Source organism: Halichoerus grypus, chromosome 9 (assembly GCF_964656455.1).
Source record: "Halichoerus grypus chromosome 9, mHalGry1.hap1.1, whole genome shotgun sequence".
Lineage (NCBI taxonomy): Eukaryota > Metazoa > Chordata > Mammalia > Carnivora > Phocidae > Halichoerus > Halichoerus grypus.
The window spans coordinates 120,841,673-120,867,782 of record NC_135720.1 but is presented as its reverse complement, the minus strand read 5'-3'; the positions used below and the strand labels follow the sequence as shown (position 1 = coordinate 120,867,782).

At 42.4% G+C, this 26,110-nt stretch overlaps 1 protein-coding gene across 1 annotated transcript in view; it reads left to right on the top strand.

Moving 5' to 3' along the window:
* The first annotated feature begins 1,564 nt into the window (after positions 1–1,564).
* The window catches only part of MYLK4 (myosin light chain kinase family member 4), an 82,687-nt gene continuing 58,141 nt past the window's right edge, over positions 1,565–26,110 (top strand). Inside the window, exons 1-2 of the mRNA XM_078054420.1 lie at positions 1,565–1,828; positions 20,501–20,508. Of these exons, the coding sequence (XP_077910546.1) occupies positions 1,670–1,828; positions 20,501–20,508 (167 nt within the window). The 5' untranslated portion in view covers positions 1,565–1,669. The remainder of the gene's footprint in view (positions 1,829–20,500; positions 20,509–26,110) is intronic.

Here is a 26,110-nt window from a genome sequence, read left to right as displayed (position 1 = left end):
CTCATATCTCTTCTTTCTATGTTGCCTTAAATAACAGGTTGTACCAAACTCCAGGTAGAGCTTAACATTTATTATTTCTTTGCAAAATTATTATATCTTGGACCTGTTTTCTTTTTAATTTGTTAATTTTTATGTGGCTTCCTGATCCAACGTGAGTACCATCTGCAACTACATATTGTGTATAAGTCATAGTTTGCCTTAGAAATAGCCATGCATCTGCCTCCTTTTTTTAATAATGTTTTTTTTTTCAGGGCAATTTGAAAGAATGCTAGTATTGATCTATAATGTATCATAGTTCTAGAACTCTGGTTGGTATTACATTTCAGTGTGTTTGAAGTAAGGTCTTTGTGTGGCTAAGAAGAATTTTGCAGAGCATTGGATTTTTAATAATTTGGAACTTAAGGTTTATATGAGTTTTACTATCTGAGTTGAGAGAATGAAAAATGAAGTTTTGTGGAGATAATTGCAGATGATTTTAAATTTGAGAAAAAGCTGGAAGCAGGGGCACCTGGGTGGCTCAGCTGGTTAAGCGACTGCCTTTGGCTCAGGTCATGATCCTGGAGTCCCATGATCGAGTCCTGCATCAGGCTCCCTGCTCAGGGGGAAGTCTGATTCTCCCTCTGACCCTTCTGCCTCTCATGCTCTCTCTCTCTCAAATAAAAAAAATTTTTTTTTTGGTGTGTGAGAGTAAGCTTTATTTCTACTCTCAAACTCCTACAACTTTGAATAAATTAAAAAAAAAAAGCTGGAAGCAATTTTCAGAAAATCTCCAGCAGGGGGCCTCAGCAGTCAGCGGTGGGAACCCGCCGCAAATTCCAATCAATCTCTCTCTCCCCAAGCCCCCATACCATCAAGTGTGTGGACATAAACTATGTGTAGATCTCTAGTATCAGAGCGGTATTATGTGTATTACTTAATTTGGAATAAAAGTATTTCAAAGAAAGCACAAGGATTTGCACTCGATACCTAGCAGTTAATGACAAATCGAAGAAAGCTATCTGGGTATTTTATCTGCGTGACAGCGCTGTAAGGAAATTTCTTTTTTAGAATAAACACCAAACATTTCTGGTGTAGGCAGAGAAGGGCTCTGGAAATGGGCCATCTGGTGGAGATTACCCCCCTTTTGGGGACAAAATTCCCCTGGGGGAAGCATGAGAGACCCCTCACACAGGAAGGAGCCCTTCCTACTGGGGATGGGAGGAGCAAAACCTGCAATCCCAATTAACCCCAACGAAATTTTATATTCTATATTTAAATTGGCCACTTGATATACATCTCATTTTATGCACTGAGAGATACAGTCACCCAGGGAGACTGAAGGTTGCCTTTTACTGTTCACTTTTGTAGGACAAGTTGGGGGAAAAAATCCTTTTTTTCTTTCAAAGTTCCAGCATTTGAAACTTGATATTAACATTAGCATTTCTTTTCCTAGTTTTGGGTCTTCTTTCCAGTTTAAATAGAAGGGACTTCAAAATTCTCACTGGTCATTTTCTCCAGAAGTCAAATATGTGAGTAAGTGATGAGATCTTTGTCCCCCCCCCCCCTTTTTTTTTACAGTCAAGAGGAGGGCACACTCAAAGCTCATGATTGCGTCTTAATTTACAAATCAGGGACAGAGGGAGATGAAAACCACACTCCAGACAGTAACTTCATCGGACTCACCACCAAGATGTTAAAAGTGAAGAGGCTGGAAGAAATCAACACATGTTATAACAGTAACAAACTGGAGGAAATGGCCTTCTTCCAGTGCATGGAAAAGGTTGAGAAAGTGAAATGTTTTCTGGAAGAAAGTTCCAGTGAACAGGAATCAAGATCTGGAAAGAATGAGGTAATTATGTGCTAATTTAGTCTTGTAAAAAGTATCAGTTCTACTTTATCTGTTCTTACATGAATCAGTAAATGTAACCATTTATCAGACTCGTCAAATTCTATTTTTGCCGCTTGTGTGAAGAATTACGGAACGTTTATGGTTAAGATATTTTTCATTGTGTTTCACTGAGGATTACGTGTTGTAGATTATACAACAGAGTTTGGTAAGTAATTGAGGGGCTTTGAATGTGCATCTCTACCAGCAGGCTTCTCCTCGTTGTGGTTAGTGGCTTAGATGTTATGAAAGGGAACTTCTGGAAACACACATTTCTTGAGAAGGATCATTTACAAGGATGGGTGTGAAATTCAGAGAAGCACTATGAGGGGCACAATCGTTCTGCAGAAGAGTTTCTAATTTCCTCAAGACTTTGAGTTCCTCACAGTGTAGGTGACAAAGCTGTTGGCAGTGACTGGTCAGAGACGGGGACCAGCAAGCCCTCCCTGAAGGTTACGCCTGGGTCCTCAGTTGTGCACAATGAAACCCTGAGCCTGATTCTGGCTACTTGATCTTTGGCAAGTTCCTAACCTCAGCCAAGATGCTGCCTCATCAGAATAATGGGACGATGGCTGTTGAGGAATTTAAGTGTGATAATGTGTATAAAGCCCTTAGCACAGTATCTGTTCACCATGGTAAACTGTCATCCAACAGCAGTCTTCTCTTCTCTCTTGACTTAGTCAGTCCCACTCATGGATCCATGGAAGTGCAGCTCCTGGCCCAGGGTTGGCCTCCCAGCATGTTGCCTGTGCCTTTCTTCTAGCATACACAATTGTTTCGAAGTCTGTCACCTTTCTCTCGATAGTGCTCTTCAAGGTCGAGACCTTGAATGACTCGTACTTGGACTCCCCTGGTAACCAGCACAGAAGAGGTCCCCAAAATGTCTGTGGAATGAACAGATCTGTAGAAGTGAATTCTGCATTCTGGTTGAAGGCTAGGAATGAGTATTCTTAAAGATCAGAGCAGGTGATTCTTACTAGGCAGGATTGGAAATATCCTTCTTTGTCCAACTACTGTTCTGAAGAGCACTATTAGGACAGGAAGGGCATTTCTAACGGTGCCCCGGACAATGAAGCAGGGCTGCTAAGTAACTGTCAGTGAGTATGGAATGATAAAACGTGCTGGAGAAAAGAAAGGAGTTGTGTTGAAACTTAGGTTTCTTGAGACCTCCACTTTCCCTATGAGTTAATATCTTGTTCAGTATACACCAAAAAGAAACTTCCACAGGCGAAATTGAAGTCACATATGAAGGACTTCCTCCTTAGGGCTATTAGGATGCAAATGAATAAACAGAAGGATTCCTTTTTCTGTTCATTAACTTCTCTAGGACAGAGAAGACAAAACAGTCTTCTTGGATAACTTTGAAATAACCAGCTACTGGTAATAGTTATATGAATTTGATTATTTTTCCAGGACTGTTTTCCTCCGGGTTCTGTGATATAATTTTTAGAAGTAGGAATTATCTTTGAAGAGGGAGATGGTGCTAAGCTGGAACAGAAACATTTTTAGGAAGAATTGTTTTCATGATAAACTGCACCAGAATATCAGAAATCAAATGATTTGGACATTAAGTATTTTTGGATATTTTTGAGGGCAAGACTGAGAATGTTGCTCCTCAGAAACCCTAAGAGAGCACCCTTTGCACTTGGTCTGATGTCCCGCGTGTAACCTGGGCCTTCTGGCCTTGATCCTGCAGTCGATGCTGGGTGGAAGATGGAAAGGAGTGACTGGTAGCTCCCTATGTCCCATTCAGCTTCTTCTTTGTAAATGGCGAAGGGCCCAGAGATGTCAGCAATAAATTTCCCTGTCTCTCTCTCTCTGGCCCTCTGGAGGATGGATGGAACATGAAGGGGAGACACAGAGCTCTTCTTCTTTGTGTGGCTGCCAAGGCCACAGTACTGGAGGCCCTGGCTGGCCCAGTCAGTGGGTGCCAGGGTAGGCAGCGGGCCTTGGCCGCGGGTGGGTGGAGAAGGGCATTCCAGTAGCTCAGATGTCAGCAGGTATGCAGACAGAGCTAGACTGACATGTCTCCATCTTCTGCTGGGGCCACAGTAAATCTTCACAATATCAGGCGTTACTCTCCAGGGACCGTCTAAAAAATGCTTGCCATAATTTGCCGTAAGTGGAGAAAACTTATTCTCCTTTTTCTTTTTAGTCCTTCTCTTTCTGAGAAGATTAGCATTGCTCATCACAGTAGAAAATGTCACTGTGGTGCATTGGAAATAATTTACTCTGAATTTCCGATACTCTAGTGATATGGAAGCTTTGTTTGGAAGGCGTGAAGTGCAATTTCTTTCTAGAAGAGTCTTTACTCCCTAGTCCAGGCTGGTAAAACTCAGGTTCTTTTCCTTTTCCTGCTCTTAACCAGGTTTTTAAATTTCACTTATTTTTCCCCCACTAGACTAATTTTAACTATCTTCTTTCTTTTCCTCTACTTTATTTTTTGTTGAATTTGTTAAATGCCACATATTCTACTTTTCTCCTGTGGTTTGTTCACTTTATTTTTCTACTTCCCTTTTTATTCTGTTTTTTTTAATGACTTTTCTCATTGTCTTATATTCTAGAGGGTGTTCAAAATCACCTAAATAATGTAGAATTTTAAAAATTTTTAGCAGATATGCCATAATAAACCAGGTCTAAGCCTACATAATGTGGTGTTGAAATAAAGTAAAACACAAAAAAATTAATCTGCTACATACAAGGGATGAGCTCACTAGCGATTGTGTATATACCGTTAACTCATAAATGGTAAATGACTCTCATAACTATAATTAGTATCATTTTTATAGAATCAAATCCAGGTTTTCTTCTTCGGTTAGTTCTCTGTTACCTATATAAATAGCCCCCTGCTATACTTCTCTTAGATATAATTTACTGTTTAACACACACACACACACACACACGCACACACACATGCACACGCACTTTATTTGTTTAATAAAAGACAAAAGGGCCAGACAAACAGAGTTCTACTCTCCCATTTGGTTCTGTCTGCCTCCCTTTGCCTGCTCCCACTTATGATACATATACCTACTTTTTATGCCCAAGGTTATCTATGTTCACCTCCTTGTCCTTCGCCCCCCACCCCCACCTTCCTGTAGAACCCTGGTTCCTGTCCTCCATCTGAAAGGCACGGTCCGAACCAGGGGAGTGAGGCAGAGCTGTGGGAGTAGAAACAAGGATGGCTCTAACAGAGGCAGAATGCTTAAATGCCTGCTACAAATGCTCCAAGACCAAACAAAAAATATTTATCGACAGGATGTGAATAGCATAGAGTGGGTTGGAGCAAAGCGTGGATCTCCCTATTTTGATTGCAGTTGGTGCGCTTAATCGCAGATGGCATTTCCTGACTAACCACTGTGAAATTGTACCGCCGGTGGTGCTCACAGTGACTTACTTAGATATCAAAATATCATGGCTGAGGGTGGAGGCTTTGCAATTTTTAAAGTTGCATTTCCCTACCCCATCTCTTTGCTCCTTTGCTCCTAAGGGCAGGAGAAAGCTCCCTGGCGGTGTCCCAGCCAGCAAGGCAGATGCCAGTTTCTGTGGTGCTAATCGTCCTTGAACTGGGGACAAGCGCATTCAAGTTGGTGTCGTTTGTCACCAGCGGGTCTGTCTCTGCCCCTACACCTGTTTCAGATCTGTCACGCAAGCCGTCCTATTTTTCCTTTTAAAGAGGCAGATTATCTGTGGATCGTGTAGCTGGGAAACACAAATTGCAGGACCCTGTGAGAACCCTCTGCCATGGGGCAGCGACTACTCCTCAGAAGTGGGCATGTAACAAGCATGTGCTTGGAAACGTGCTTGTGCTAGATCAGGGGAGGGAAGGAGCATATAAGCCAAGTGACTTCCATAGCCGCTCCCCGAGAATGGACTTAGCACTTAGAAGAAAAGACATCTGGATTGTAGGTAGCGTGTGCCTTATCTCGTCTTCCTTACTCTGGCGTGTGTTCCAGTCCATGATGACACGGGGAGGTCACAGACAGGCTCCTGCCCTGGAGGACACGCAGGTAGTAACATCACTTTTAATTAAGACAGATTCATTTTACTGTTCTATTTACTGTTCTATTTCCAACCAGGGAGTGGTGCTTGCCAAAGGAGACGGAATGCATGCCCCGTCTTAATCCTTGCCAGAGACTACCGCCTTAGGAGGGGTTGGGATAATAATAGTGGCATGTGGCTCATTTCAACATTCCAAGCACTTGCACCAACTTTCGGGGAACCTCAAAGCAACCATTCTTGCTGCATGTTAAAGTTGGCGAGCTATTTTTGTTTTGAGAGCAAAATAATGTGAACATCTCTCCATTCCCCTACTACGTATATGACTTAATTATGAAAGTAGAATGACACAAGAGTAAAACTTATGTCCCCCTTATCATGTCTATGGCGAAGGCAGCATCCGAAGAGCGGCCGCCTCCCCTGGGGGAGCCAGCTCGCCCAGCCTATATGCTCTTTCTTTGGAACCATTGCCGGATCACGCCTTTCACGTGACACGGCAGCTATTCCAGGAATGGAATTCAGTCCAGAGAATAGTCCAATTCCAAAAGAAGAGAAATAATTCAGATTCTAAGGATTTTAGCACTTCCCAAGAGAGGGTATTCGTGTCTGGGAAAACAGCTCTTTCTACAGATTTAATACTTTTATCAATTAGCGTAAGATACATTATTTTCAAGACAGTATAAAAACCGTTTGGAAGAGAGGACAGAAACCGGCCTGAATCCCAGGAAGGAGATATGTAGCAGTGTCCCTCCACTTTGTTTTGTTCCCATCTACTCCCCTGCAGAGCTTTTAGGCGTTTCTTCCCCTGGTGAAACCCCTCCTGTGAAATCTTAACACCACAGATATACTGTATACCTGCTTACGTATTATAGGCATTATTTGTGCTTTATACGTAAAAGGAATGCTTTTTTTTTTTTATCCCTCCTAAAGAAACAATTTTACCCCCTTGGGGGGTGATACTACCCTCATGGAGAATGCATGATTTATAGTTAAAAAAATTTGTCTCTATACCTGTATGCAGATACCAAAGAAGGTATAAAGAAATATTTATCCAACAAGAAACCACCCCCTCCGCATCCTGGTGGTGTTGGTGGACTGAGAGCTTCAGGCGTCAGGCTTTCATAATGGCCCTGAGCCTTTCCACGGGACCCTGACACAATCAATATTTCGGGGACCATTACGTTCACTTTCAGAGGAATTGCCAAACCTTGGGATGGTTTATTATCTGATCTATCTTAGTTGAGGACAAGGTAAAAGAGATGGGAAAAAGATGGATAGACAGGAACAGACTTTTTTTTTTTTTTTTTAAGTAAGATCATAAAACATTCTAAGTCTCTTTAGGTCTGACCTAATGTCACCATTAGGTCTGTGTTTTCAGACTTGGTCAGTGTTGTCCAAGCATTACTCATTTTTGGCTGCTTAACAGATCTCCTATGGGAAATACCATGAGGGTTTTCATCTTCTATATGGAAAAGAATGAGTTATCCACCCAAGCTCCCAGAATGTAGCCCTCATAGTATTTCCCAATGACAAAGTCAACAAGATATATGCACTAATTGGGAAAGTTGTGGGAATGTATTTCAAAAAGTTTTTGCAACTTTTTAACTGTGAAGAAAATGTCTCTTAAGTCAGATTTTTATAACATAGCCTATTGCTTTTTCCCCCCATTGTTAATGGTTATTTAGAAACATGGACAACCTATTGTCTTAGAAATTTCTGCAAGCCCAGAAGTTTTAGGAACTGTTTTTTCTAAGGGCATCAGAGAATCCTACTTGTGATATTAATGTACTCAGTATCCGTAGAACATAAAACATAGTGTTGGCATACAGGTATAGGGATATCCATAGAACATAAAGCAATCGAAAGATTTTTTCCAATACATCGGGTACAAATACTTGCCCATGTAAAGTTCTGGGTGTCCTAGACCAAACACACAGAGGAATCATATTGTTTGTGTCATTTCAGGTTCTCAGAATAATTAAAATTATGAGAGTTTTATGTTATTCGGTGTAATATGAGAAAAAAACATCTTATTTTCTCTGAAAGTTAAAGCAATACAGTAAAAATATAAATATTGCAAATCAAGTCTGTGTTCTCAAGTAAGAAAATGCTTAACATACTTGATAAAGAAATTCACCTAAAACATTATAGTTGTGAAAAGCATATTGAGCTGTTAGTGTTTCTCAGACTTCAGGTTTTCAGGCCACCTTCATGGGTTTTGCTGTATCTGCTTACTACTTTAACCCCTGTCAATTAATATTTTCACATATCAAGTTATTTAAAAAATTTTAGCAAAAGCAACAATAGAGTGAAATCATGGTTTTGATATGCTTATTCTAGATTTTCAAAGACACAGTAACACACACACACATTTTAAAAATGGTTTACTAGTGTACAACATAAAATCACCCCAAATCCCTAATGATGAGGTGATCCCACGTCAGTCTCTGGACCCCTAGACTAAGGAGGCTATTTCCGGGTCTTTGCCCTGTGCCACTTGGTACTTTCAACTCTATTTGTCATTTTCTTTTTTTTTTTTTTTTAAAGATTTTATTTATTTATTTGACAGAGAGAGACACAGCGAGAGAGGGAATACAAGAAGGGGGAATGGGAGAGGGAGAAGCAGGCTTCCCGCGGAGCAGGGAGCCCGATGCGGGGCTCGATCCCAGGACCCTGGGATCATGACCTGAGCCGAAGGCAGACGCTTAACGACTGAGCCACCCAGGCGCCCCGCTATTTGTCATTTTCTTGCCAGGCTGACCACTGCTGGATAGGATGACCTCAGAACTGTCCACACAGAGGACTGGGGGGGGGAGCAGCAATGATGCACTGGGTCATCCCCACTGGTCAAGAGCTGTCCCATCGGGTGACTAACCTCTGGCACTTTCAGTTGCATGTAGCTGATCTCGGTTCCCAGGGGTGTTCCACGTACTTCAACCTCATTTACAATTTTGACTTCAGGAGGAGTGTCTGATTTGCTAGTCCATTGATTAGGTAGGAATGGTATGTGCTCATCTGGATACTGGCACAAACCTGCAGTATAATCCATGGCTCACGGCTTCGTCCACTCAAGGGTTCTGATAAGCCCAGGTTAGCGTGGCATTTCCATAACGAATGGGACACTGAAGACCTGTACAGGCTCTAGCAAGGAAGCTGTGACTCAGAGATTAGGGAGCAAGGCACATAGGAGCCTTGGCGCTCAGCTCATCCAAATCCTTCTTTGAAGGGGGGACTCAAAGTCCAAGAGAGGTAAACTGGACTTGCCCAAGATTCATTACATGGGAGGACTATTCCTACCTAAAATCAGAATTACCCTCCCAACCGTGTTTTCCGGGTTGCTCTTTACGTGTTTTGTTTTACTAGAGCCAGGCTTTTTCACGGAAGGGGTGGGGGGCACTTTGCATGGTGTCTGTGAAGGTTCCGTGTTGGCCACGGCCGGTGGGAACACAACACAGCACGTATCCCGGGCAGGCGTTGGCTCAGCTGGCCCGGAGCAAGGCAGCTTTTCGAGTCCTGCAGGCCTGCCTCGAAGGATGGCTGGCTGGCCATCAGCCAGGCCCACTGGCATCTTGCCTTGGCACCACCTCTTTCTAGGCAGGAGCATCTTGCTTCTTAACTTTCCTGCGCCTCAGGCTCTCCCTCTATGAACAGTTCCCCCAAGGCTTCAACTCGGGAGCTGAGAATCTGAGCAGCAAGGAGCCCAGTTAGAAGGCTCAGGTGGTGACAGAGCAGGTGTAATGCTGCTGTCAGTGGCCAGGTGTCAGGAAATTCTAAAGCAAGGCAGTGACCAGGCTAGAATGAGGGGTGTGTGAGCCCAACGTCTCGTTTGTCTACTAGACCTTTAGCTTCTAGCTTTGTCATTCCAAATGTAAGCAATGAACAAGGTTGTAAACTTTTTGTATGGCTTGGGGCTTATCTGAACTAACTGGGGTGAGGGGTAAGCATAAAAATGAATTATAGAGACAAGATTTTAATTCATAAATGTATTTTTTTCTTGTGTCCTTGAGAAATGACTCTACCTTCTGTGCAATAGAAATGTTTTATAATAGCATTTCCCCACATCCAGCTATACAATTCTTTTTTAAAAAAAAATATTTATTTATTTGAGAGAGAGAGAGAGAGCAGGGGGAGGGGCAAAGGGGAGAAGGAGAGAGAGAGAATCTCAAGCAGACTCCCCGCTGAGCAGGTAGCCCCATGCGAGGCTTGATCTCATGACCCTGAGATCATGACCTGAGATGCAATCAAGAGTCAGATGCTTAACTGACTGAGCTCCCCAGGAGCCCCCAGCCATACAATTCTACATGGAGTTTTCTCTGCTGTTTCTGGAGTGCCAGCATGCAGGTATACCCATGGAGTTGTTAACTGCAGAGTTCTGATGGGGCATAATAATCAACCTCTGACAAGCATTGCACTATCGCTCTATTCCAGAGCATCTGTCATTCCAGGGGCCCACTTCTAGCTTGGATATCTTTGCCTCTAGCATATATTTGGTCTATAGGATGGTTTCAGATTCTGAAAGGGGTTTTGAGCTCCCTTGGACACTGGAGGATAAGAGAGGAGGAACTAACAGGAGCTGAATATTTTATTTGGAGCTTCTAAGTCTCCTAGAATCTGCTAGAGGCCTTTGCACAGCCCTGAGTCACTCATGCCCCTTCAGTTCTCTGGAGAGGGCTTTACATAGTATCATAGCGTGACCTCAGAAAGTGCTCATCACTTGTGCCAGCCTAAACCCTAAGGAAGGTCCCAGCAGCCCTTGGTGTTTTCCCAAATTGTCCAAGAAAGAGAAATAGGGGGATGGAACAGGCAAGGGGAACACATGATGAATCTACCTTGTTCAGCATCGTCTTTCACTGGAACATCATCCACTAGGCCCGCAGTTCTCAAAGTGAAATCCTTGGACCCCCCTGGGGCACCCTAAGACCCTTTCAGAGGTCTGCAAGTTCAAAACTATTTTCACAATAATTCAAATTATTGACCTTTTCCACTGCACTGACATTTGCACTGATGATGAACAGGCAATGGTGGGCAAACTGCTAACTCCTCAGCACAGAATACGACAGTGGCACCAGTGTCCTAGTAATCATAGCATATTTCACCACCAGACCCTCCACGTTTTTGTTCTGTTTTGTTTTTGAAAGAGACCGTCTTCCTTAAAAATGTACTTGATGAAACAAGAATGTAAATGAGGTTAATCAGCCTGTATCAAAGTCATTTAGATCTTCGGGCCCATATTCTATATTAATTTACTCAGTAAGGAATTACTGAGCTTCTACTGCATGAAGACACACTGTTGACTCTGCTGGGACTGTCCCAGGGTCGTCGCAGGCTACGACTCTGGTTTGGAGGGTAGATACTTGAAACCCAAAGACACAAGCTGTTTCATGTATTGATGCTCACTGATGGTGTCAAAAAGAGGCAGAATCTGATGACACAAGATCAGGTATTTAAAGGGTAAACATAGGATACTCATTTAGGTTGCAAATAGCTTTTTTTCTGTTCAGTCTGAGCTCCACGTATTAGAGATGTTTTCTGTTAGGATCTCCCTTTAGACCACTTGGCAATCTGTAGTTATTTAGAAATTTAAAAATGAACAATGACCTGTGTTAGGTCCTACTTTCTTCCCAACCTTCCAGAATAAGCATGTTGAATTAATAGGATAATATAAGTAAGTTTCTACATTCTTAAGGCTGTGTTTGCATCTGCCTATTTAGAATTTATGCTTTAACCTGGGTCTATTTATTTATTTACTTATTTTATTTAACAAGCATGTAAGTGGCCCTCATTGTATGCCAGACCCTGTTCTAAGCAATTTACAAATAACTCATTTAAACCTTGTAGGCACTTCCCTGATTGGCTCTATGGCTAATACTAATGATTGCTAACACTTATGTTGTTTATTGTGTCCCAGGCACCGGGTTAAGAACTTTTCATACAGCATCTCAGTTAATCCTCAATGTCCAATGAATTTATATAATTATTACCTCCATTTTATAGATAAGTGAGGCTTAATGACATCCGGTACTTGCCCAGAGTTATACAGCTATATACCATGATATCTCTTGAATGGGTTAGCTTGCCCCATAACACGAAAAGGAAAACTACATTTATTTGAAGAAAATTTAACTGGAATTTTTTTTTTTTTAAGTTAAACGTGAAGTATTTGAAAACAAATCGTCTCTGATGGATTGTCTAAGGACAGTTTGTATTATCTGCACATTATCTGAAATATAGTTTCCATCTGATGACTGCTCTGCTTGTTTGTTCTATTTCTCTATGCAAACACAGCCAGAGTGGCTAGATTGAAAGCGGTCCGGTTTCTTTTGCTTGACGGCGAGGCTCTTTTCTGGAACAGCGATGTAACAGTGACCTCTAGTGGGGAGAAGTTGCAAAAGTTACCGCGGCTGGGCAGTGAAGTCCCACCACTTCAGGCTAAGCCTTCTGATCGTAGGATGGGTGTCCTGTGGCCGAAGTCAGCCATCAGCAAGTGTTGGTCCATGAACACAGCAGAAGCTAGGCGAGAATATATTGGAACTAATGATTCTCTGAAACATATAATAAGGCTGGAAAATGATAGGCTAAATTGGCTTACTTTATTGTAACAATGCAGTACATCACATACAAAATATGTGTTAATTGGCTGTTTACATGATTGTAAGGCTTCTGGTCAACAGTAAGCTGTTGGTAGCTAAGTTTTGAGGGAGTCAAAAGTTATACGTGGATTTTCAACTGTGCAGGGCGTCAGCAGCCCCAACCCAACGTTGTTCAAGGGTCAACTGTATTTAAATAGAGAAGGATTTAGTAACTTGGGCTTGATAGAACATGAGAGAAGGCAGAGCCTGTTTATTTTATTGGACACATGTTACTGAATATGTCACAGGAGTCAAGGCAATGTGTGGGTCGTTCAAGCCTGACACAGATACAGTTAAAGATTTATGAACTCTTAAATTATAACAATTACTATCGCTGATATGACAAAAGGGGCAGGAGACTCCACTGGGGTCCTGTCCAGCACCTTCATCTCTTGATATTTCAAATGGTGAATGACTAGACCCGACTTACCTAGCTGTTGGATACCACAAGAGATGCTGCATCATCTACCTCTCGACTCTCCGACCCTGTTCTCTGAGAACCATCCCTGGTCCCAAGCTCAGGAGGCCACACCCAGTTTACTAACAGAATTGTATATTACAGCGAAGTTACTGGGGGATACAGGGAAGAATGGAAAGTCACCGGGCATAATAGCTAACTCTTAAGCTTGTCTACCAGAAGATAATGACCTCTAATTGAAGCCTGTCTATTTCCAATTATTCTACTTTAATACTGTGTGTTTGCATGATCATATCATCTTATGTGGGATTATTAATATTATTCCCCAACACATAACATTGGACATTCTCAATGCATATTACAATATTAAAGGCTCTGAGAGGTCCCCTGTTAAAACAGCAACAGAACCATTTTAACCAGGCACATGGGAAGCATTCAATAAATGTTAGCTCATATCTGAAACACTATTAGCATTCTAATTTATCCTAAGAGCTTTCAAAATTTATCTGACCACTGAACTCTTCTGTTTCCCGAATCATATTCACGTCTCAGGATGCCATAAGATGTACCTTGTGGAATGCTGGTTTAGAGAGGATCCATTATCAACTCTGGTATCAAATAGCCCCAGATTCAAATTCCCGTGGGGCCCCTTACCAGCTGTGTGACCTTAGTCATTTAGCCTGAATCTCTGTCCCTGGTTCATCATAATGGGCCAGAATGCCCACCTTGCAGAATAATTGGGAGGGTTAAATTAGCTAATCTGTTAGCAAGTGGCTTGGTGCCTGGCACAGAGATGTGACCCCCAAATTTAATATCTGTTCCCACTTCTTTATTTTCACTACACCTTACCGCATTCTTTCTCCTCTTCTATGCCTTTTGAAATCCTTCCTGTCCTTCAAGGTCAGATTCAAATCCCACCACCGTTGATTCTAATCTGACATCCCGCCTCCTCCCCCCACACCAAGTTTGCCTTAACTACATCATCCTTTAAGTACACCATTTAAATAACATATGCCATTTGTGTGGGTAGTTTTGGTACCCTTTCTGGTAATAATTGTTTCACAGGTTGGGTCTCTGCTCCTAAAAAGCTGGGGCTCCTTCCCTGTGGGGATCATTCCCTAGATTTCTTTGTATCCCTCTTAGCAACTGTGTTAGGCATGTCCATTTTCATTTGTGCTCTAGTTATTACCAACACATTTTAGGAAAAAATTCATATTTTAAGTCTTCGAAGTGAAGATAATTATTAATATACTTATGTCAAATATTTAAACAAAGCAATGAGTAGAATTCCAAATAGCAGAATATTTGGAATGATATTGGTGTTGGACATTTCCTCAAAAAGTTCCAAGAGGATGTGCTTGAATGAAATTTTAATCATTTCTAGACTGGCAGAATCAATTTTGAGAGATCAGTATGATCTGATCCACTCCAGCATTCTTCATCTACCCACAGATCAGAGTGTCTGCAATAAGAGAATACCCATAATTCTGGGTGATTTCTGGCTCCTTCTGAAGAAGAAGGCAGTCTGCTTCCTCTTTCTCTCAAGTCGAAATCTGTCTATCAACTTGTACTCTGAAATGGCTCTAATAAAATTGAGTGAAAATTGTTTACAATTCTATCCGAGGGACATTGCATAGATTCTGAAGTCCCTTTTGGAATTAATTATTCAATAAAGAGTAGGTTAATTTGAACGTAGTTTTTATTTTTTTGTTCCTTTTATATAGTCTGATCCTTAACAGTTGCTATTTATGTGTGATGAAGATGGTCATTCGCCACAAACCAGAATCTTATTGTTCAGAGCGTGGCCTGTGACTTGTCAGCATCTCCTGGGAACTTGTTAGAGATAGAGACTCTTAGGTCCCACCCAGATCTACTAAATAGGAATGCATTTTAATAAGGTCTCTGGATGATTCACATGCATATGTAAGTCTGAGAAGCACTAGAATATTTGTTACTCCCGCAATTGAAAAACGAAGGGTTAAAGTTTACTGCAAAAAATTGCTGAAAGGAAAATAAACATTTCCTACTGCACTTAAGAATATATGCTTACCTAAGTAATATATATGTATATTACATGTATACACACACCTATATATTCAAGACGTAAATGTATACGTGTGTATCCTCCAAAGGGTCTCTCTGGCTGTTCTTGGGAACCAGGCAATATCCTTTCTTGAACATTTTATGAGAATATTTTCCTTGATAAAATAAATATGTCTAATAATAGTTCTTTCCATTAGATTTCCCAGGCAGACAAAATACGAAGCTTGCATTCCGGCCAGTGAGATTAGCTGGGTGAGAGAACTTGTGAAGTGCCAGGAATGGCCTGCTTTCCCTGTGAAGGTCACACTCTCAGAGACGGGTGTGGATATCAAGTTCCTTGCCCATTTGAGAGTTTGTAGCCCTCTGATGAGGCTCTGCGTCATGGAAATCCCTTGGTCGGCTCTTGCCGACAAAGCAACAGGCGGTTTAATTGAAAGCCACGTATGTGCTGAGTAAAGGACTAATCCCTGAGATTCTACCTGGTCCCGGAGTTACTTCTTCCACAGGTGCTTCCTGGCACGTAAGCATGAGCACTTGTGGTTTGAAGGAGCTGGACCCATCGCCTTCCCCTGGCGCGGGTCCTAGGATGGCTTTTGGTTCAGAAGCTCTCAGGGTCAAGTGGAAAGATCATTGGTATCCGGAGTCTGTGGGTCCATCTGGCCTTTGCCACTCACATTAGATAAGTGACCTTGACTACGTTATGTAACTCTCTGAGAATTTGTTTATCTGGGAAGAGAAACGCTGTTCGAAGACAGCATGTCTCAAAGTCTCTTGAGGATCACCTAGGGGGCTTGGGGAGTGTACAGATCCCCAGCCACTCGAAAGACACTGAAGCAGAATCTCCATGAGTGGAGCTTGGGAATCTGTGTTTCTAATCACCTTTCAGGGGATTCTTACGAGAAATGTGGTTAGCAATGTTCAAGGGAAACCATTTGATTGATAGCCAGCTCACGTCCCTTCTTCTATCCCTAAACTTATTCGTATCGGCAGATGCCAATTGGCAACTAAGAAGGTGATGTTGTGTCATTGCTGTGGGTTGGTTAGACTATAAAAATATATGAAACTTTGAACTATCTGGCCTGAGTACTCATCACCCCTACCACTTATAGTGAAATTAGTCCTGTGACCACTTGAATTTCCTTATCTATAGAATAAACTGGTAATAATACACACAGATGAGATGATTTTTGTTCTGAGTCCATGCTGCATAACTGTCAGCTGATATTACAGAACTTCTTGACCCTCCTGTTGCTTGTTTGGTCTCTGGGGATTATGAATTCACGGAAAATTGTGGGAAACTATAGTTTTTACGTATATATTTCCATTTCCACCATAACTCTTCTTTCTTCATGTCAGCTCCATCAAGACTAAAAGGAGAAATGTTTCGTAGGATTAAAAATTTGGTTCTTTCATACCCAGTGAGAGAAGAGAGAACGTTGGCTTCTTTACAGTTGGGTAGAAGATACACTAGGTAGTTAAGGTAGCAAAAGAGGATTCACCCAGAATAAAACCAACAGATTTAAAAATAATCCGAAAAGAAGAAAGATATAATACAAAGGTTTAAAGAAGAATTGAGAATCATTTTGCATGACATGCAAGCAGGTGGGAGGGCCTGTCCCTGTCTGAAGAATTATAATGAAGTAAGCCTTCCTTGAATGTATTTGAGACACTGAATAAAATCCAACCCCAGTGTTCTTAGCTCTGAACATATCCACAAATAGATCGAGACAGCAGTTGGGGACAGAGGGTCAAGGAAGGTTGTCAACGAAAGAATGTTTAGGAGGAACAACCAAGGTCAGGTGGAGCGAAGCCCGCACCTTCTTCAGTGGGAGGTCACTCTCAGCAGAAATGAAGCACGGTGCAGTCCCTTTGGCCATTACTGCAAAGCCCTCTAGATTTTCAGTTTTATGGCATTGGCAAAAGATTCCATTAGCCTCCCAGAATGTTGAGTTCACCTCCTCCCAAGACTCCAGCAGCTTCAGGGTTCACTCCGCATGGCCTGGCACAGAACGGCATTCCCTAGGGTCACTGCGGAGCTGGCCAATGAACTCCGTCAAGACCAGCGTCCAGCTCAGATGGATTCTGGCTGTGTGTGTGGGCCCAGGTGGGACTACTGTCTCCAGAAATGCAAGGAATTGTACTGTTCTGCTCAGGCCAACTGGAAAAGATTTATGAAATGCTTCCCGAGTGCCCAGATACCTGCTAGGATCTATAGAGGAGGCCAAAGAAATGGGATTTACAGTGCCCGTCATGATTAGCTGTTGGACCTATGTCAATTCCTGTAGCTTGCTGAGTAGGTATTTGAAATATGGGGTTAATAATACTGCTCTCACGCTGGCTGCTATGCAGAATACATAGACACTGTGTATAAAGCCCTCAGCACTCTGTCTGATACATACTGAGCACTCAATAAATGGTAGCTCACATTAATATTATTGTTACTGTTACTCGAGAGGCTTATCATTTAGTCAAGGTTGAAAGGTCTGACTGTATGAATCGGGAAGAAAACCAGGCTGGGCAAATTCACGCGGGTTCTTGGGGACTGTAATTCTCCAAGTGTAGCCAGCAGGCTGGTCCAGGCCGACCTCCTGTGGGACGCGCCTGCAGACCACTGTTGTTTGGGGCTTTCTCTCCTCCCACTTAGGTTTATGCAGAAATGGAGTCATCTGCTCAGATTGCCTGCTGACAACCTCAGTACCATGTAGAAGAGAGCACGTCATGGCCATCTACTGTTATGAGTACCCTCTCCTTGCTGCCACTTTCTATTCTTTACCAATCCCTTAAAACTCCAATTTCGGAGCCGAATCTCCAAGTCCTTTCGGAATAAAAGATGAACCAGATAAAATGGGCCTGTGAAACTCGAATCGTGGTGTTTGGAGTTTATTCATTTTGCCAGTGGGTACCCGGTGTGTGGTGAGGGGGTGTGGATGCAGCTGTGAGTGAAAGAAACCATCTCCCCTCCGCCCGCACCACCTCCCAGAGAAGTCAGGCCATTGAAAAGAGAGCTGAGGGCGAAGAGAAGCAAGAGGCCGGGGGACTTGACCTAATCTGCAGGGAGCTCACGGAGGCCTCTTTGAGCACATGGTGCTTCAGTTTGCTTCTGCAGGATGAGCAAGAATAGATAGAGCCAGACAGCATACAGGAGGTGCTCAATAAAGGCGGATCGAATAGGTGAACTAAAGAAGGAGGCACAGCAGAGAGACATGGAGGGAAAGGGCTGAGTGCCCCTCCAGACCTGCCTAAGCAGAGTCTGGAGAGGGAGGAACCTCGTAGCTGGCTCCGGAGTGGAGAGAGCAAAGGGCAGCCTGTTTCCATGCACACGACAACTCCGATTTCCTGCTAATATTCCTACGATTATTTTGTTGCCCCGAAAAGTCAATTCTGGCAATTCCAGGGACTTCTTAGAAATGAAATTATACTTGGTGCCATTTCCCTTCCTTCTGAAATTACTATTGCTATATTTTTAGTATGTTTTAGGGGAGTAAAAAGTATTACTTACCTCTAGTTTTCCATATAACCACTTCTGATGACTACCCCTTTTAAATACTTTTTTTTTTTTTCCAGGCCATCCAGCCTGAATTAACTTTTCTTTAAGAAAAGGTCTTTCGTGGTTTATAAATTTTAATGCAAGATGCTAACTGCCAGGATATTTTTGGACCACAACCAAGGATTTAACCAGCCTCGCTTAACAGATGAAACGAGGCAAGCCTGTATGCACCTGGACACAGTGGCTCTTTCATCGTTCACTTTCAAAGTCATGACACCTCCTGGTTTTAACCTCAGGACGTCAGGAATTTTCTTTTAAAACCTGTTTCCTGGAAATAGGTCTTTGCTGTGCTAATGGATAATTTTTCACTTCATATTTTTTTAAGGTGCATAAATTCTATTTTTTTCCTCTTGCAAATAAAAAAAAAAACCCCACCAGGGTATGGAGGGGCATGGTAAGAGTCTCCTCTGTATTAAATAGTACAGGCCATCCCTGTCCTGGATTTTTAAATATTTCATTAGCAACAAGGGATTCTTACACTGCCCTATTCATTCCCCATCCCTCCTCAGACACTGGACTGATTATTTTGATTAAAAGTGCTGAGTAAGAGAATGTGGGCTGAAAATTAGCCTCTTCAGCAAACGCCAGCGCCTTTAACCACATAAGGACCTGCTCCTGTGGCTCTTTGGAGTCCTTGGTTCGATGTTGTAATTAAGGAAAACTGGGTTTGTGAGACTTGCTTCCTCTCGATGTTTCCTCATCCTTTCTCCCCCTGTGCTGGGCAACTCTCCTGGAACAGAGGGTCACTCTGAGCCGGGAAAGTACCTTTGTGCAACATTTTGAAAAGCGTTCCCTCTAAGGCGTAGATTTGTGGGAACATCCTTCTACATGCCCCATGGACTGACGTCTTGGTCAGCTGACATCACTTATGGGAGAAGAAAAAGGCATCCGTTCCTTAGGCTTAGCCGCGGGAAAACACTGGCTTTCAGGCCATTTGCCTCCTGGAAGAGCTTCCTTGTTTGGTGTGTGAACCACACACTGAATGTGGACGACTCGCCTGAACCGAGAACTTGCTCTTAGTCTGCTCTCCATTTGTTCTTGTTGAACTGCTAAGAGTTCATTCTTAAGAATGTAAATAATGCATTTGCAAAATCTCAGTGGGTTTCCTGGGAAGGCAGTGCTTTAGGGAGAAGAAAAGCTAGCATTTGCCAAATGCATCTCCATCTGGATGGAGGTAAAAAGTTGTCTTGGGCCCAGTGGTCCTGCTGGGAGAAATTGCTTGAGTAACCCTTCTGGGTTATGTAAATAAGAAAATCACAGAAACCACTGCCTCCCAGATAGGTTTCAACGGGTTCCTTTGTAGTTGGGCAAAAACTCCTCTCCCAATGGTCTTGGTGGATAAATGCTGAAAAATGCCCCTGAGGAGGAGCCTCCTAGAAACAAAATGAGACCTTCGCTTTTGTCCCCAAAGTTATTAAAACACATCTGATGAACTAAAGTCTCCAGTCTGGAAAAGATCCAAAGAGGCCTAAAGAGAAACTCCCCTTGGGGGGGTCTGGCCCACTGCTGTAGGCAGGGGCTAGGGTAGGGTTGCCAAATAAAGTTCAGGACCGGCAGTGAAATTTGAATTTCAGATAAACAGTGCATCATTTTTAGTGTAAGTCTGTTCATGTAACATTTGAGACATACATAAATAACCCTAAATTTACTCATTGCTTCTCTGAAATTCAAATTTCTCTGGGCTTCCTGTAGTTTTATTTGCACAGCAATGGGGCGTGGCTCACAATTAAGGCTGCACAGGACGTGTTTTGTGACGGGGGTTGGGAGCTAACGCCCGGGAACCTCCGGTGTGATTGCAGCTGGTGGACTGGAACGCAGGGCTCCAGGGCGCTCACGGGGACCAGCAAGCAACAGCTTCATTGTCATGCTGGGTGGGCCCTGTGATGGCTCAGTGGGGACGCAGCGACCGAAGGCAGAGCTGCAGAAACCTGAAACTACGGGCGCCAGGAATGTTCGCCAGCTTCTCTCTCATGGGACTCGGGTGGGGATGGGTGGAGGAGGCCAGAGAGTCCGCTGATTGGGAGGTGGGGGCTCGGCGAATTGATTGGAAGATCAAGAAAATGCAGGTGTGAATTTCCTGGTTTTCCAAGTTGTGAAGAGAAGCCCGCCAGCACGGAGGACTTTCGGTGCACAGTGATAACCAGAACAGAAGAGAAACACAACCTGTGATGCCCCAATTGGTTCCCAACCTCAGCCCCAGTGGGAGTCCCAGCCTAGCCCGGCATGATGGGAACAGGGCGGGGCAGCGGGGCTTGGGGCAGTGAGCAAAGTCACAGCTGGAAGAAAATGCGTTGTTGAGCAGGGCCCAGCATGCAGATGGGTAAAAGGGGAAGTGGCAGGAGCTGACATGGGAAAATAGGTGGGCCGAGGCCTCGGAGAGCCTGATAGAGGAGCTTGACTCTCCCGAAGGCTGGGCATTATCAAACTCTTATTTTTTTATTTTTTATTTTTGTTTTAAGATTTTTATTTATCTGACACGCAGAGAGAGAGAGCACAAGCAAGGGGAGCATCAGAGGGAGAGGGAGAAGCAGACTCCCCGCTGAGCAGGGAGCCCCACGTGGGGCTCGAGCCCAGGACACTGAGATCATGACCTGAGCCCAAGGCAGATGCTTAACAAACTGAGCCACCCAGGTGCCCCCAAACTCTTTTATTTTTAAGCTCTTTCTTCAAACATTACATGATTAGGTAAGACAGAAACAGCCCCTCCAGAGGTCAAGGTGCAAACCTTCCACTGTGCAGCAAACAGGCAGGTGTCATTGTACCCCATGTGTCTTACGTCCGAAAAATACTTTAAGACAAACAGGAAGAAACGAAGCATGCATGCTGCCCCGAGACTTGTCCCCCACTGTCTGATGCTACTTGTGAGGATTTTATGGCACGTGGGTTACCTTGAAAAATCGAGATAGCAGCCCTGCTAATTACTACCCAAGTGGTCTTGGAGTCATTACCTCACTCTTCGGTGCCTCGGCTTACTTGTGTGTGGAATGGAAGAAAAATGAGCATTTACAAGGTTGAGGTGGCTTAAATAAGAGCAGGGCCAGGCCATTATGAAGTCCTCAGTAAATGCTAGCTAATAATAGTGATAATTACAAGAAGAAGTAAAAGGAGAAGATATGAACCAACCAGGTTACTCTCTCTCTCTTTTTTTTAAATTTCTGAGCTCTATCCCAGACCCATAAAATCAGAATTTCTGATCCTTATGTTTAGGAACCGCCCCTAGTAATTCGTAGGTATTCTGAACTTTTGAAAACACTGCCTTTTGTTGTCTATGAAAAAATGCCTGTCCATTGGGGGCTTCCCACCCACTTATGGGGGAGGTTGTGTCTGAGACTCCTGAGGAGAAGGGGAGCTTTCTAGTGCCTCCCTGTCACCAGCTCTGGGGCAGCCTCTTCCCGTGGCATGCTCCCCACTCTTCTCAATTTCCATTCTACCCAAAAGCCTCCTGGGGCTTCCCTGTGTCTTGTTCCTGCCTTGTGTTCAGGCTCTTAGATTAGTAGAATCCCAAGTTTTTGTGTTTGAGGCAGAACAGTGGACCCACTGTATTTGTTTTAAAGGGTAGTAGCAATTGACTTCGATTTAGTTAACGGAGCCAGTTCTCTAAGATTAATAAAGATTGCCAAAGAGACCAGAAACAGGCAATTCTCCAGGCCCTTGGGGTTCCACCCATCTGCCTGTGCCTACGCTCTCTGAAACCACACAGTGGACTTTACTAGGGCCACATTTCAGGTAACGGTATCTGACGCATATTTATAATTCCGAAGTATTATATACCACAAAATTGGTCTTTCCTGCTGTAAGGTAATAATCCCGTTTTAAGATATTTACATAGAAATTTGTTTTAGCTTGAGTTACCATTTGGTTAATTATATAGTAAAAAAAAGCCAAGGGTGTGAGGGCTGCTTTGGTCTGGGGTTCCTTTGAGCCACTCCTGCTTTTCACTATGCTTTCTCATCTCTTGTAATGGCCCTACAACTCTGGGCAGGGCTTCTGTGTCCTCTAAGTTGGAGTGAGTAACTTTCTCAATGGCTAGGGGAGTGCACCAAGGATGGAATTTAGTTAAGCAGACACCTAACACTGAGATCTGGTTTCACGAAAACCACTCACCTACAGTCTCCAAACACTTAGAACTATTTCCTGGCAAATGGCTATGGCTTTGTGTGCCCAGAGCTCCTTCTTTCTCTCACCTCCTCCATCTTCTCTGCTTTTTATTACATCTGTCTGTAACTTGAAACATTGTACTTTTTTGCAATTCTATAGTTGCAGAGTCTCAGTTTTGGACTTCAACAAGCATTATACATTTCCTAAATACATTGGAGATGCTGATTATTTCTTAGTCTTTTTAGAAATGCTTTAGCGCCTCTCAACTCCGTGAGACATTTCATAGTATGTACAACCGATAAGGAGAGAAGTCAGCCAAGAGAAAACAGCCCAGCACCAACTTGCTCCTTGGTAAATTCAATGTCAGTGTCTTGAAAATGAGACCAAGAATGCTGACCTTGGTATATAAGAATGAACCTTCCAAACACTGAGGTCATTCCATATTGGAACATGATCATGAAGTCATGAGCTTGTAGCTGGATAACTATTTGTCAGGGATATTATAAAAGGGGTTTGAATGAGACACATTTGTGTGCCCCTCCAGAATGTAGGATTCTTTGATTGTTTTAATATATTGAATCCTGAGATATGCTGAATTCTGATTTATATTCCCCCCAGATACATGAGATTATTTTAAAAAGTGCTCTGCACGCCAAGATTTAATTCAAAAGATGCTAGGTCTAGCATCCTGCTTAGCCACACAATATATTCTTAATTTTATATATAGTTTTAGTAAGCTTGAGTTGTTTGTGTCATGAGCTTGAACTTAAAAAATTATGTTTCTTAATAGAATATGAGGATTCTCCATGAGGATTTCCCTGCCTGTCTTAATCATCATCAAGACATGAACTAATTTTTCATTTGTCTGCTGCTGTGTTACATACAGTGTTTAGAAAATTAGACCACATTGTGGTCTATAGGTTCACTCCATGGCGATGAAATGGACTCCCTGAAGATCTCTGGTAAATAATGAACTGTTGAGTAGATTCAAATGTCTTGGATTATTTAGGTCTAATGTCTTGGCCATAAAGGTGTAAAGGATGAATTTCTGTAGTGTGAGTTTACTTGGCAAAAGAAAAAAGAGACTTTCTTCTTTCCTCCACGATTTCCCTTATGGCTCTCAGTGACCCTTCTCATTTCGGTTTCTCAGCACGGGGTGACTAAGATCTTTAGATGCCTTTCTGCTTGGTTTCTTCTCAGCTGGTTCAATGTCAGAGCACCCCTTCACAGCTCCTATAAGTCTGAACCCTCTGGGATTCCTGTTGTTTTTCCTTAACAAATCCCTAACCCAGAGTAAGCCCCCGCTGGACCCTCAGGAGCAGGAACATTTGGATGATGATGACTAAGCAGCCACCGGAACGTCCTTGACGTGTCTAGATCACCAGCACAGGCGCTAGGTGAGAAGGAGAAACATCATTCTTGGCTACAGGGGGACTAAAGGAAGACAAAGTAATCTTTAAGAGCCAGTGTAAGGAATATCAGAAACAGTCAATATAACTTTGTGTAGAAGAGCCCAGAAATAGGCTCCCCTGAGAGCCAGCAAAACTAATGAAAGGTATCTGTCTAGCCAGATATGCCTGGAGCCAGAGTTACCCACAGCCCAACCACTTCTACCTGAGCCCTTATTGAGGATGTGAAAAGCCCCAACTTTATGAGGTGTTTTGACTAAGCCATGAATGAAGAGGAAATTTGGAGAAGTGTTTGCAAATGAAAGAACAAATGCAGACCCTAGGGTGTCAGTGAGAAAGAAAACTTCAAGGTAGCCTAGTGTGAGGGCAGTCACCCAGTTTTATTGAAAGATCTTTGCATCTTTTGTACTTTCAAATATTTGAATGCTGAATTGCTTGAGCGAATTTACTTCACTGCAAGCTTTAAAATACACTCTTTCTGATGCTCTACAGGGATGAGAAAGCTTACCTTTAAAACCTTAGTCATCTTAATAATTATCAGACATCACACAACTTATTTTTTTAATTAGAGAAGTAACAATATGAGAAGTTGGTGTATCATTAAAAAAATGTGAATTATTAAATGTAAAAGTGAATTATTAAGGTGATATAACAGGGTCTCAAATTTTCTTGCCAAAATTGGGGCAGCTCACTCATAATTAAAATATTTTATATATAAGATACATAAAATATTTTTATATAAAAATCTTCATATTTTTCATATAAATTTTTTATATTCATTTTACATTCACATAATTTAAAGAGTCATAAAGTTCTCTAAAATTTTTGGTGAGAAACAGCAGTCCCTACCCTTATTCCCCACTTCCCCCTCATCAGAGGTAAGCATTTTTATTTGTTTTAGCTGATTCTTTTTGTCATTTACCACCATATGTCTAAATAACATGTATATGTTGTTTTTCCATTTCATAATTAGGCTTCTTTAATTGAATGCTGTAGAAAGAAAGATAAAGTCTCTTTCATCACCCGCCTCCACCACACACACACACACACACACACACACACACACACACCTTTTATGTCCTGCCTATTCCCCTCATTCTCCCAACATAATTGTAATTTTTGGTTAAATAAATTTTCAGTGTTTCAATTATTGTGATTTTGGAAAATTCTATTCATGACTGAGAGCAATGTAGAGCTTCATTGTGTATTTTCTTTTTCTTTTTTTTTTTTTTAATTTTATTATGTTATGTTAGTCACCATACAATACATCATTAGTTTTTGATGTAGTGATCCACGATCCATTGTTTTCGTATAACACCCAGTGCTCCATGCAGTACGTGCCCTCCTTCATACCCATCACCGGGCTAACCAATCCCCCCTCCCCCCTCCCCTCTAAAACCCTGTTTGTTTCTCAGGTCCATAGTCTCTCATGGTTCATCTCTCCCTCCAATTCCCCCCACCCATTTTTCCCTTCCTTCTCCTAATGTCCTCCATGTTATTCCTTATGTTCCACAAATAAGTGAAACCATATGATAATTGACTTTCTCTGCTTGACTTATTTCGCTTAGCATAATCTCCTCCAGTTCCATCCATGTTGATGTAAAAGTTGGGTATTCATCTTTTCTGATGGCTGAGTAATATTCCATTGTATATATGGACCACATCTTCTTTATCCATTCATCTGTTGAAGGGCATCTCGGCTCTTTCCACAGTTTGGCTATTGCGGACATTGCTGCTATGAACATTGGGGTGCATATGGCCCTTCTTTTCACTACATCTGTGTCTTTGGGGTAAATACCCAGTAGTGCAATTGCTGGGTCATAGGGTAGCTCTATTTTTAAATTTTTGAGGAACCTCCACACTGTTTTCCAAAGTGGCTGTACCAACTTGCATTCCCACCAACAGTGTAAGAGGGTTCCCCTTCATTGTGTATTTTCATTTCTTGCTCAGCCTTTTCTTTTCGCTGGAGTTACTGGTTGCCTTGATTTTAAAAATTTGTTTATTTAAAAAAATTTTGTCATTAATTCAAAACCAAACTATTAACTGTCTAAATCTTTTCTACAAAATTTCAGATATATTAAGTATCCTATCGACTTTATATTC